General features: G+C 45.6%; 2 protein-coding genes across 6 annotated transcripts in view; one reads left to right on the top strand and one right to left on the bottom strand.

Moving 5' to 3' along the window:
- Nucleotides 1-12656, bottom strand: part of LOC139061343 (uncharacterized) — an 88065-nt gene that overhangs the window by 42478 nt on the left and 32931 nt on the right. The gene's annotated exons all lie outside the window — the stretch shown is intronic.
- LOC139061338 (uncharacterized) overlaps nucleotides 1-12656 on the top strand; it is a 116691-nt gene that overhangs the window by 90366 nt on the left and 13669 nt on the right. For all 5 annotated transcript variants that reach the window (XM_070541244.1, XM_070541245.1, XM_070541242.1 and 2 more), the window contains one exon: nucleotides 1145-1345. In XM_070541244.1, the coding sequence (XP_070397345.1) occupies nucleotides 1145-1345 (201 nt within the window). The remainder of the gene's footprint in view (nucleotides 1-1144; nucleotides 1346-12656) is intronic.

The following is a 12656-nucleotide window of genomic DNA, read 5'->3' as shown; positions in this document are numbered from 1 at the left end:
GCTCCATTGCTGTGAAGTAGTCTAAACGGAGCGGGTGCTTCTCATGATCTTGCAGCTTAACGATGAGCTTAGAAGGACTGACATGCAACGCCAGCGCCGTCTAGAAGTCTAGAACAACGTTAGTTTACCTACGCCGAAGTCGTCGCTTTAGTCGGAAGATGAAGAAGCACCAGCAGCGGATCCTACTAAATGAGATGTGAAACAAAACAGTCATTTAATATTCGAAGTAATTGTGCTATATTGAAGTGGGCTGAAAAATAACAGAAATACTTAGGGGAACAATAACATGAACAATCAGAGAATTATTAGATAAACAATGACAGCAGAAATGAGAGAAAGTACGCTCACGCTAAATGCGAGCTCACTTCGTGCAACGAAGGTCGTTTTTTTTTTATTATGCCCTTATAAGCGTCATTGAAGAAGTGATATTTGCAGAGCCTCTGGCATTATAATGTGACAACCGAGAATGATGTCATAATTAGCGTGAATAAGCGCATTATGCAAAGGTGACCCAGCTGCGCTCAGTAAATGCGAAGAAAATTTTGCTTATATGAATGCCCCGTTTGTATCGATACTATGTTTCTATAACGATGCATCCCGTTGTAGGCTTATGAATATGGGATTTCTATACTTCCCTCTCAAAGGTGGTGGCGTCTCCCCCGTTTTATGTGTTGGCCGGTGCAGCTGTGGTTATGTGGAGCTGTTGGACGCATGCCAGAAATCAAAACCATTAAAGAGGAGAGAAATGAAAAAAAAAGTACATTCCTGGGATCATAATGAGGCACGCCTTACTGGGGAACTGCGGATTAAGCTTGACCAGCTGGGGTTCTCTAATGTGCACCCAATGTGCCGAGCACGAACGTTATCCTTACCGCATTCTGACCCCGTTGGGATGCGTCCATGCAGCCACGATGGAACCCGTGAGCCCAAGTTTGGCAGCGCAACGCCAACGCCACGGACCTATACCGCGCTGTGTTATATAAACGAAGTTTGGAGCTCGAGAATAACTGGGTCGAGTCTACTATAACTGCTTTGTCGATACCGACCACCATCGACTTTGCGTAGCAATGCGAGGGCGTGAATGATAACGCCTAATCACGTGACATCTACAACCCCTCTCTACACCGCGGCAACACGTGCGCAGTTTACTGCAATCAGGCACGCCGGCGACCTGGACAAGATGCGGAACAAGGGCGTGAAGACGGCGGCGCTGTCCGTTTCCGTGGGTCTGTACGGCCGCTGGTACTACGTGCACACCGACTCATGGAAGCGGGTGAAGAACTACGCCCCTGGTGACGCCTGCGCCCAGAAGGAAAATAGGCACCAGCTCGCTGGCATCGCCAAGGTACGTCTGCGCACCCGCAATTACACCGAAGTGCGACTCCTGGGTGCTTGGAAGGACGCGAATGTATTGTGTCCAATAAACGAACTCCGGTTGACCACATTACCTTATGTTTTCACTGGCCGTGGCCTATCTATCTATCTATCTATCTATCTATCTATCTATCTATCTATCTATCTATCTATCTATCTATCTATCTATCTATCTATCTATCTATCTATCTATCTATCTATCTATCTATCTATCTATCTATCTATCTGTCTGTCTGTCTGTCTGTCTGTCTGTCTGTCTATCTATCTATCTATCTATCTATCTATCTATCTATCTATCTATCTATCTATCTATCTATCTATCTATCTATCTATCTATGCATCTATCTATCTATGCAACCATCTTTGAATTCATGAATAGTGTCTGATTTAAGCGCAGAACGTTGAGAGGTGACAATTTAGACCTGTCACAATTCATCAGTAATTTCCCTTGGAAATTTTGATTCTTTTGGCACGATGGCGGCCCACAATGGGACACACATAACAACACACGCATTACGTAGCAGCCACGTTTATTTATTATTTACTTACTACAGAATCCTGCATTCGCTCCATGGAGATAGAGCGGAGGGAATGTGAATAATATGTATGTATATATATTTTTTTAATTCGAGCACGTTCGTAAGGAAATAAAGGAAATACAAAATTTACTCCAATCGCGTCACTAAAGAATAACTTTCTGCTTTTTCGACATCATTTGCAAAAAGAAAAGCGTTTTGTTCCCTAATTAAACCAATTACATGATTAACTTCTCTGTTACGAATTTTAAGCCAAGTTCTTGTACTGTAACATTGAAGGGGATTCACTACAGTCTAGTTCCGTGTTTCTACTTTGGAAACGGCCATGGAAACCGAAAATATCTGGCATCTGGCAAATTCCTTCAATTTAGTCGATTACGCACGCCGCCCCGTAAAGCGCGAGTCGCAGTGACGTAGCGCAGCCGGATGTGACGCAGCGGGGCGGCGTGAAATGAAGCTGGGCCGTACGGCGCGATAAATCAGTGCGGCCGACCCCTGCTCCCGAAGCGGCGGATGCATGCAATCGGCAGCTGTGCACAGGAGCAGTCGGATTAAGAACGGGGGCCGCTTCACTTTACGCAACGTTTTTTTACGTCACAAAGGATTCGACAGAGAGTCGCGTTACGAGGCACCGCGCTCGTAATCAGATAATTTAAATTTGACGCCAGCGACTTCAATCTACATAGCCGTTTTGACACATGTAAGCACTAGACTAGACTAATGCGATGGTTTCCTTCAACTGGCGATTACAAACATGTGTCGCAAGACTTGAAACTAAGCTATTTAGCGGAATTAGTTTGCTAGTAAATAATGTAAAATATAGTAGTAAATATATAGTAGTGAATATCGCAAATATAGTAAAAAGAATGTTAGGCGTAACGTTAAGAGACAGAAAGAGAGCGGTGCGGAACAGAGAGCAAACGCGTGGATATCCGATATCTTAATTGAGATTAAGAAAAAAAAATGGAGCTTTACTGGTCATCTAATGCGTAGGTTACATAACCGATGGACCATTAGGGTTACAGAATGGGCGCCAAGAGAAAAGAAGTGCAGTCGAGGACGGCAGAAGGCTATAGGCGGGAAGGTGAAATTATGAAATTCGCAGGCAGTAGTTGGAACCGGTTGGGGCAGGACAGGTTAATTGGAGATCGCAGAGAGAGGCCTTCGTCCTGCAGGGGACATAAAACAGTCCAATGATTCTGATGCTGCTGCTGATGATGACGCATGCCGTAGAATGTACCCGACTCATCCCAAACAATACCATAAAATACGAAGAAAACATCTGATTTCCAAGCATTCCCCCATTCCCGGGCACTATTTCCTGCAATTTTAAAGCACAAATATACGGGCGACTGCGCGTTTCCAAAACAACTTGGACTCAGCCGACGTGACGGTACGCTACATACACAGCGGTGGTCACAACAGAGGCCACCATGCTAGAAGCTTGCAGAACGCCTTCTGCTCGCACGCAAGACAAATACGTGCATGCAAAGGCTGTTTTCAGTCGTTCAGAAGACAAATATTCAAGTTCCTGGTTTTTGAGCTCTTTTGGGCGTTTTGCCGGCGCAAGCACCCCACTCCCGTGTTATCACTCTTGGCAATCGCTCGTCGCGTTTTCGACAAGCGCGAGCACCGAAAGAAAGTATATATTGCGGGGCCATAGAAAGCGTCACAAACTTGTCTCACTGGAATTCAGTACACGCCAACTGTTACACTATGCAGAAATTATCATGTATGCCGATGATACATGCATTGTATCAACAGCCAAAAATCTTAGAGAATTGGCGGCAAAAGCTAACGCTGAGCTCGACAGAACTTCCAAATGGTTTTTGGCCAACAAGATTACCGTCAATACTTGAAGAAGAAAATATGTTATGTTCCATTCTCCACACACAAAAAAAGAAAGATCTGTACTGTCAAAGTAGAACTATTTATTATTAGCTGCCTTGTGGGACAAAATAATTCATATATATACCTTGGTGTAGTTTTTGATAAGTATATGCACTGGCAAGAACACATCAGTGATGTTGGCTCCAAAATAGCACCCGGATGCTATTTTTCCACTAATGTGTTCGTGCCAGTGCATATACTTATCAAAAACTACACCAAGGTATCTACATGAATTATTTTGTCGCAGAAGGCAGCTATTAATAAATAGTTCTACTTCGGCAGTACAGATCTTTCTTTTTGCAGAAACATGGAACTATTTTGAAATCAATATATTGCGGATTGTTTATTTTGCCTTAATTCTATACCGTATTGAAACTTGGGGATGCATTTTTAAAACGTATATTTATCCCATAAGAATATAACAAAAACGTGCAGTTAGAATAATGACACAGTCTACTTACACCGCTTCAAGCAAGCCTTTCTTTTGAGAGCTCAGAATTTTACCGTTTTATCAGCTACGCGACTTACGAATTGCACAGATTGCATATAACGTCGTAATGTTTAGCCATCCCTGTCCGGCTGCTCTGTTTCAGGCATCAGCCCGCCCCACTATATATGTCACAATAGGTAACTTTAATCTTCCTCCCAGTAGCAACATTTATGGTCAAAGGGTACTAGAATTTGCTGGCGTAGAAATATGGAGCAGTATACCACCAAAAATAAAACATTCTCAAAACTTTTCCTAGGAATTGAAGAATATTATCTGCAATTGCTTTCGCTTACGTGATCTTCTTTTTCATCATTCAGACATTACAGATTACAAACTTACATATTCTGTTTCCCTTCACTGCAACGTCCAAGATTTCAATTGGTATATAACGCAAAGTTTTATTCCGCTTTCTTGTACCATCTTGAATCCCGATGTCTTTTTTCACTTCTTAGTTTCTTTCCTTCTACACTGCATGACACAGCATTCCATATTTTCTCACACGTGCAAAAAGCTTTACTGTGACTCTGAAGTCTATGCATGCCCTGTGTATATAAAAAAAAAAAATCTGCCATGCGTGATATTTTTTATTTTTATTTTTTTTCCTAGTGCACTTCAGTTTAGTTCCAGTTTGCTGCAGGGAAAAGCACACCACTTACTTTCCTGTTTCACTCATTGTCATGTTTTTCCTGTTTGTTGTTGTTGCCGGTGTGTGTATATATAAATATATATATATATATATATATATATATATATATATATATATATATATATATATATATATATATATATATATATATAATGTCGGACCTATCACTAGCCTTTGCCTATTTGTCCCGAAAGTTCTTTGTAATGCAGGAGTGGGGGCTAAGATGAGTAATAATAATCAATCAATAAATGAAACTGTCATCCCAACCGAGCTCCTTTTCGCTAATTGTGTCACAACACCAGGTGCGGCCACTGCGCTTCAAAAGTACCACAAAAAGCATCGAAATTAGGTACAATAACGTTGGGGGTCAGAGAAAGCGCCAAAAATTGTCCCAGTAAGATTCGTGTTTCAGAACAACATTCATTTGGGCTAGATGATGCACACTTGAACGAGGAAGGTATAGCGCCAAGTAAGACGATAACGAGAGGGAGAACGACACAGGACAAGCGCCTGTCCTGTGTCGTTCTCCCTCTCGTGGTCGTCTTGGTTGGCGCTGTTCCTTCCTAGTTCCAGTAACATTCAGTACACGCGAAACTAACTAGCTGCGTCACACACCCGAGCTCCTTTTCGCTAACTGCGTCAGGAAGCCGGGTGCGGCGAGCGTGGCGTGCCCAGACAACACCGGAATATGTTACAGTAATGTTGGGGCTCACAGAAAGTATCGCAAACATCTCCCAGAATGAGTCATTACCTCAAGTTAACTATGCCAAGATGACCGAGCTGTTTTTCGCGAACTATACGTCACGAGCTTCTGTTCCGTGCCGTAAAAGCCTAAATTGCTTAAAATGCGTCGCAGACAGTCAAACAAAATTTCTCGCCTTTCCGTAGTCCAATTTTGCAGTCGTGCCGTGTCGAAGTGCGGAAGGAACGCAAGAACACGCCGGGATCCCAACAAACAGGCTACATCCAAAAGAGGCGAACACGCGAACTTCACATGCGCAGCCGGCCTCGCTCGCTTCGTCAGCGTGTCTGGCATGCCGTTAGCTTCTGGCTAGGTAACGCAAGGAAAATAAGTCACAAATTAAAGGTTCGTTCATACGCAAGAACTTTTCATTTTTAGCGTGAAAGAATCAAAAATAAAACGCTGTCTATAAGGTCATTTCGCATCCTTTTTTCTCGATGCGCGCGTCAACTAACGGATGGCGTGAACGCAGAGCTTGACGTGTTTCCTGTTGCCAGTTTTCGCCGTGTCCCCTGTTGAATTTGTTTCTCTGTGGTAGTACTCTGGCAGCAACTTCGTATTGCGCAGCCGTGCGCGACCGTACGGACCATATATTGAAAGCGATCAGCGTTGGGGTGCGCCGACGGCTCATACCTTTGCGCGTGGTGTGTTCTCGCCGCTCAGTTTACGCTAAAGCGATAGACAGCACGAAGGGCACGTCGCTCGGTACTGCTGCCATGTTTCCTCACACCGGCATCTCGACAGCGAGTGTCCGCTGCTTTTATTTCTAGCCGAATTCAATATATAGATTTCGATCTGTATTTGTATTGGGCCTATTTACGTGTAAATATTGTAGCTTCAGGTATTATTTCGCGAGATTTCAAGACATAGCGACGTCGTTTAGGTATGTATATATAGTACGGTGTTAGCACATATGTCGCTTTGTTATTGCCAGTGCACTCATAGTAAAGTTGTGGAGGAACTTCCTACGAGGGCTCACTTGTGCTTCGGCTGCTTAGCAAAGACAGCTGGAAATTTACCTGTATCGGTGCAACACAAGTTTTACTCGTCGGCGATGAATCTCCTTGCAGACATTTCGTACGCCTTTCAGAGACTCGATCATGTTCTGGCGATTAGAATCCGAACGCACGCAAATGCATTTGAGTACATGGGCTTACGTATGTCGAATACAGAACCTTTTTTTTTATGCTTCGATGGCTTCACGAAGCGTAACGATGTGAGCATCATTTGCCTTATTCAATGTTCAAATGATACCCTCGTGCTATGAAGTATTGCGGAAGGTACGCTGACCTATTTATCATTCGTCAGGCACAGTATATACGATGCCTTTTTTCGCCTTGTTTTTCTTTTATCAATAAAATATTTACTATGTGTCGGTTCGTGAAATCGCTTTAGCGCGAAGCTGATATATGCCTCGCCAGAGTGAGCATCTGAGGACAGATATCTAGCCGCGGCTTAGACAAAACAAGGCACACTGCGTTCTCAAGAAATGAATCGTAGCCGAAGTGCCGTGCCATTTCTTTGTTTCTTTAATGCCAGTGCCTAGCACGTAACAGCGCGTACATATACTGAACAACTCGCTTAGGCAGGTGTAGCAATGCTGCTCCCATGACGAGCACGTTCACATGTGTTCAAAGCCGTTCACCGAATCGAATCAAGCCATGGGTTTAATGTGCCGAGGAAACACATGCGCCATGATGAGAGTACTAGGGGGCTTCGAGTTGATTTCGATCACGTTGGATTGTTGATCACGCGTTCACAACAAGCAAATGGGGATTTTCCCATTACAGCCCCATCAGAATGCGATTGTCGCGGTCTTAAATTTTTGCTGGTCGTAGAGTGGATCTAGCCACGGAGTAAAAGCTGTGGAAAATTTTCCCAAGCGAGTGGTAGTGCGAGGACGTGGGAAAAGGTGCTGTGAGTTTTGGCATCGTGGATGCAGCGACGTGATTGCCAGAATAATCGTTAGTGCCAAGCGAAAATAAGAAAAACATTTAGGGATCCGCTAGAGGGCGATGAAATGGTAGAGGGAAGCGAGGTACTGCACACTGTTGCCTTTCGAATGCCTCAGACCGATGTTGCCATTGCACCGTCCCAGCTGCTTTGAAGCTCAAGTATCTATCCCGCCTTAATAAGGCTTCAGACTATCCAGAAGCGTTAATCGTTCCAACCGCGGAGGTGTATCCTTCGTGATAGAAAATCTGGGCACAGGAAAAGGCTGTCATTCCTGCGAAGCACACACTTTTCCATTGGTTGAAAAAGATTGCACAACGGGCTGGCGTTCGGTGTGGTGTTTTCTGCCCCTTTCAAATCAATTACCGTTGCAAAACTAACCGGTCCCTGGGAGAAAGTCGGATAGTTGCAGTGTTCATCGCGGGAAGAGCTTGGTCGAATGTGCGCTAGGTGTGGAATACAAATCCCTAAGATATCTAATGCCGCACCGACCCGCGGCGGAGGTGAAGCGGGCGTTAAGCACTGCCCATACGTGGGCCGATGCCGAAGTTAGTGCAATGCCGGGCCGACCAGAGGCGGAGGTGAAGCAGGCGTTAAGCACTCCCCATACGTGGGCCGATCCCGAAGATAGTGCAATGCCGGCCCATTTCGCGTGGGTCATATACCAGCAGATGTGCGAACGCCTGCCTACCAGGACATGCGAATTGTCTCCGTAGTGGCAAGGATGGCTTTTCCTGCCCACATGCAGGCCATGCAAATGTAGACGAATTTTCAAACACATGCGAATACTCTATAAACACTGGCACGACCACACTGTAGCATCATCGTTGAAGCTGCTCAGATGACACGCGAATAAGGCTTATCTCAGAGCAAGACGTCTGTGCTTCCTTCTGGAAAAGCTGTACAAGGGGTGCCGACGACCGCACCTAGCGATAGTATGGGTTTTGCTCTTTCCTTAGCCTCATCTCTAGTTAATCACGTTTTTTTTTTGCCTTCGTCTACTTATTTCCGTGTTCCGGTACAATAAAGCTCAGCTGGAAGTTAGCGCTTGTCGTCGCCTGTGACGCTGTGTACTCGTCCTCTGCTTAGCGCTGTAGATCTAGCTAATTATAGCATCCCAGCTAGCCTAAACGGCTACCGTTTTAACGTAGAAGGAAGACTTCTTGTGCCATGAAAAGCGGCAAAGGTGCCGGTATGTCAAACTTTGCACGAACTATCCCTTATAATTCGTTTCTTGAGGGAACTGAATTGTCTTACGTATTTTTTTTATTTTTTTGTGCAGTGCAGTGCAACGACAATTAACAAACCGTATTCAGTTTTTCGGGCGTTCACTCTGATGTGCGGTAATCATGTGAATAAATGAACCATCCAAATAAAACTAAAAACTCTGAGATTACATGCCCGACTTGATGTATATTTATACGATGTAAGTCATTGGTGGTTCTATTTATCTGCGCCTTGCAAAGAATCGATTGATGAACACCGCGTTGAAACTGTTGCGTCCCCAACGTTCGCGAAAAAAAAAAAAATGCGGCTGCCTTAAAGGGACACTAAAGGTTACTATTAAGTGAACGTGGACTGTTGAAATACCGTCCCAGAAACCTCGAAATGCTTGTTTCGTCCCAAGGAGAGACTTATATTAAGAGAAAATGCGTTCTGAAGAGTCCGCGTACCTCTAGCGCAGTTAAATCGCCCACCCTCCGATCGAGGAGTACTGACATCATGGTCTCATAGTGACGTTCGCCATCGGTGAGTAGAACGGCGTCCGCAGACGGCGCTACGGCTTTTCTGCGCAAAACGCGAACGCGCGGCCAGAAACAGAGCCAAGACAGAGCCGACAGCAGAGCGAAAGCAGGAGTATGGCGGCTAGCGGAAAGAGAAACGCGCGACCATAAGCTGGTACTTTATTCTATGATGCAACCTTCGACGCTCGTCGCAATGGACCCTCACAACGAGAGATTGGCTCGCGATGCTGGGCTCAACTTCAGCGATTTGAGCGCTGACGAGCGCGACCTGCTGCTGAGGGCTCGCGCTGCCGGCGTCGTTGCGTACTACGACGGCGACCTCGACACCGGCTCTCTGGAGCGGGAAAGCAACGAGGGCTTCCCACGACATCACATGGACGTGGAATTCTCACTGCTTGTTCGAAATGAAAGTTTCGCGAGCCAGCAGAACCCGCACAGCATGACGCGATAACGAAACTACTGAAACTCCAAAGCGTGCGCGGCGCAGAGTTGAGCGAAAACGAAACCTTTCGACCACCCATACTACGGAAGGGTAACGTCAAAATGTTATTTTTTCTTAGAATCGAATAGACGTATACAAGTAGCATTTTCTTCCGTCTTATAATCGAATGAAATGATATTTTTAATACGAGTAGTTGAGTATTAGTAACACAAATTATGAGGAGTGCTTTCGTCATCGGGCTAGTAGCGGAATGTCGCTGGGGGGTCTCAAATCGTGTCATGCATTTACCTCAATTTCTCGGTTACTAAAGCTCTGTTCGCGACTATATTGACGCCTTAGACGTTCTACAACATTGCTCTACAACTTTAACTTCACTTTCTGGTAACCTTTAGTGTCCCTTTAAGTGCTTGAAACATTGCAGTTTTTAGAGCGAAGCTATTAAGAGCTAGTTCCCCCAGGAGGCACACCTTCTCCTCTCCGGCGTCTGCGTCGACGCCACATGCGTACGTGCCGTCGAGTACGCGCCGTGACTGACACAGCCCTACGAGCATAAAAAGTCATTGCATCACACGTGGGCCGATCACGAAAATAGTGCAATGCTCGGCCGACCCACGGCGGAGGTTAAGCAGGCATTAAGCGCTCCCTATACGTGTGCCGATACCGAAGATAGTGCAATGCCGGGCCGACTCACGCGGGGGTGAAGCAGGCGTTAAGCACTCCTCATACGTGGGCCGATATCGAGGGTAGTACAATACCGGGCTGGCCCGCTACGGAGGTGAAACAAGCTTTAAGCACTAACCATACGTGGGCCGCTCCCTAAGATAGTGCGATACTGGTCCGACCCACGGTGCAGGTGTAGTTCGCCATTAAGGGGCCCACATACACAGCTTCGCTGGTCATCCTTCTTCAGAGAGTGGAAGGGCACTGAGTTTTTCTTTATACGTTCGTATCCTAAATGTTTCAAAGAAATGTTCTGTATGAATTGTGCAGTAAGCGTGTTGGTACTGTATTTTATGTTTCCTTGGCGCTATATACAGTCTTTGTCAAAAGTACACATGCTAGTTCTCCTATGACCGCCACGGTCACTACTTACTATTTACTAACTTACTGAGGATTTAAAAGAACTATTGCACTCATTATCACGGGCGCCATAAAAACTTGAGCACACGGCAGAAAGACGTTTATGGTGAACGCGGTGGTTGGACCATATATTTTTTACAAAGGCTGCACAGCAAATCATATATATGCAGTTCTTTAGTACAAAAAGTTTGAACCGGGTTTAAAGAGTGCTTGTAGAGTTAGTGTTAAAAGTCGAAGTTTCGCCCGAAAGGCGAAGCATTGATTGCGATAGCAAATTAGTGAATGGCTGTATTAACTAAGGATAGCAGTAGTTTTATCGGCTCTTTGAAGTCGTAGACATAGGCATGCTAACTAAATCGACAAGCATGGTGTCACGCGCGCGCAAGCAAGCATGCGCACATCTCACTCGATGACCGCGGAAGCCGGCTGTCAAAACACTGGAGTGAGAAATCGCGGCAGCAGCAGTGAGCGAATTGGTCTTCGTGCTGCCTCTCGCATCAACGCGCACTAAGCCGCGAAAACACAGCGCACGGCGGACTCTGTTCCCTGCGCAGAAGGGTTTCGAGATAGAGTGGCCCGGGCAAGCGCGCAAAGGTCACCCGTGACCACCTGGGCCACCCGTAAAACGCCCCCCCCCCCCCCCGCACCCGTCCACACACCCTCCCCCCGGAGCCTAGTGGGCGAGCCTAAAGCCCCTTGATCATTTGAAAGTAGGGACACTCTCCTCCTCGCGGCGCTTTCCTCCTCGATTCTCCTCGCCCGCCGTCTGCGCACGACACGCTATTCCTCCTGGGCTCCCGCGGACGGGCCGCAGGATTCTATGGAGGCGTGTTATATTGGGCCAGTTGCGCGCCCCAGTGGCGTTGAAAATTTTGAGAAATGCTAATAACAGCATTAGACCTCTGTTTCAAGGTCCCGTTGTGAGCTACAGAAAATACCACGTGACCGAAGGAAGGCGGGAAGTAAACGAAAGCACGTGCAGCCGCGTATAAGAGATGATTAATGATTATCAAAGTAATGATTGATTAGTGATTGGATTGTTGTTCATGCACCCTAATCCACCCCAATCGGTTTTAATACCCTTTCATCAACACTTCACCTTAATCCACCATAGTTCTCCTCCACGCACCTAAATCTTTATTCATGCAATCCTTCGTAATGCACTCTAATCCACATTAATCTTCTTTAATACACTCTAATCAACCCTAATCCTCCCTAATCCACCTTATGTCAACCACTAATGATTCATTAATTAACTTGGTTCATCATTCTTTCATACAGGGGTGGACATGCTTTGGGTCCCCTCTGGCCTTCCTTGGGTCACGTGATACTTCCAGTTTAGAATGCGACCTTGAAACATAAAGATCTAAAGGCTTTCGCCTTAAAACTTTAAAAAAAGCTCAATTTTGACTAGTGAACGCTCATCACCTACTATACTACGGGGATACTTGCCACTAATTTTTTCAGGGCGCAAAGCAGAGTCAATAATACTGTGCTTCCGACTGAATAACAACACTTAGCGACGTGCGAAGTGATGGAGCCACCCCAGAATATTAAGCATACTGAGGACAACTGCAACAAAAACGCTGGTGAGCAGGCCGGAAGAATGATAAAAAAATGCAGCATTACGGGATGCTTTGCTACGAGCTATAAGAAAGACTCCTCAGCTCGCAAAACAGACAGACAGATAAACTTTATAAAAAGAAAAATCAGAAAACCGCTAATGGTCGGGGCCCTTAGTCCAGGGCTCCGCTGGCT

This window comes from Dermacentor albipictus, chromosome 6 (assembly GCF_038994185.2).
Source record: "Dermacentor albipictus isolate Rhodes 1998 colony chromosome 6, USDA_Dalb.pri_finalv2, whole genome shotgun sequence".
Lineage (NCBI taxonomy): Eukaryota > Metazoa > Arthropoda > Arachnida > Ixodida > Ixodidae > Dermacentor > Dermacentor albipictus.
Note: the sequence above shows the minus strand (reverse complement) of the source record. Positions and strands in the feature narration are given on the sequence as shown.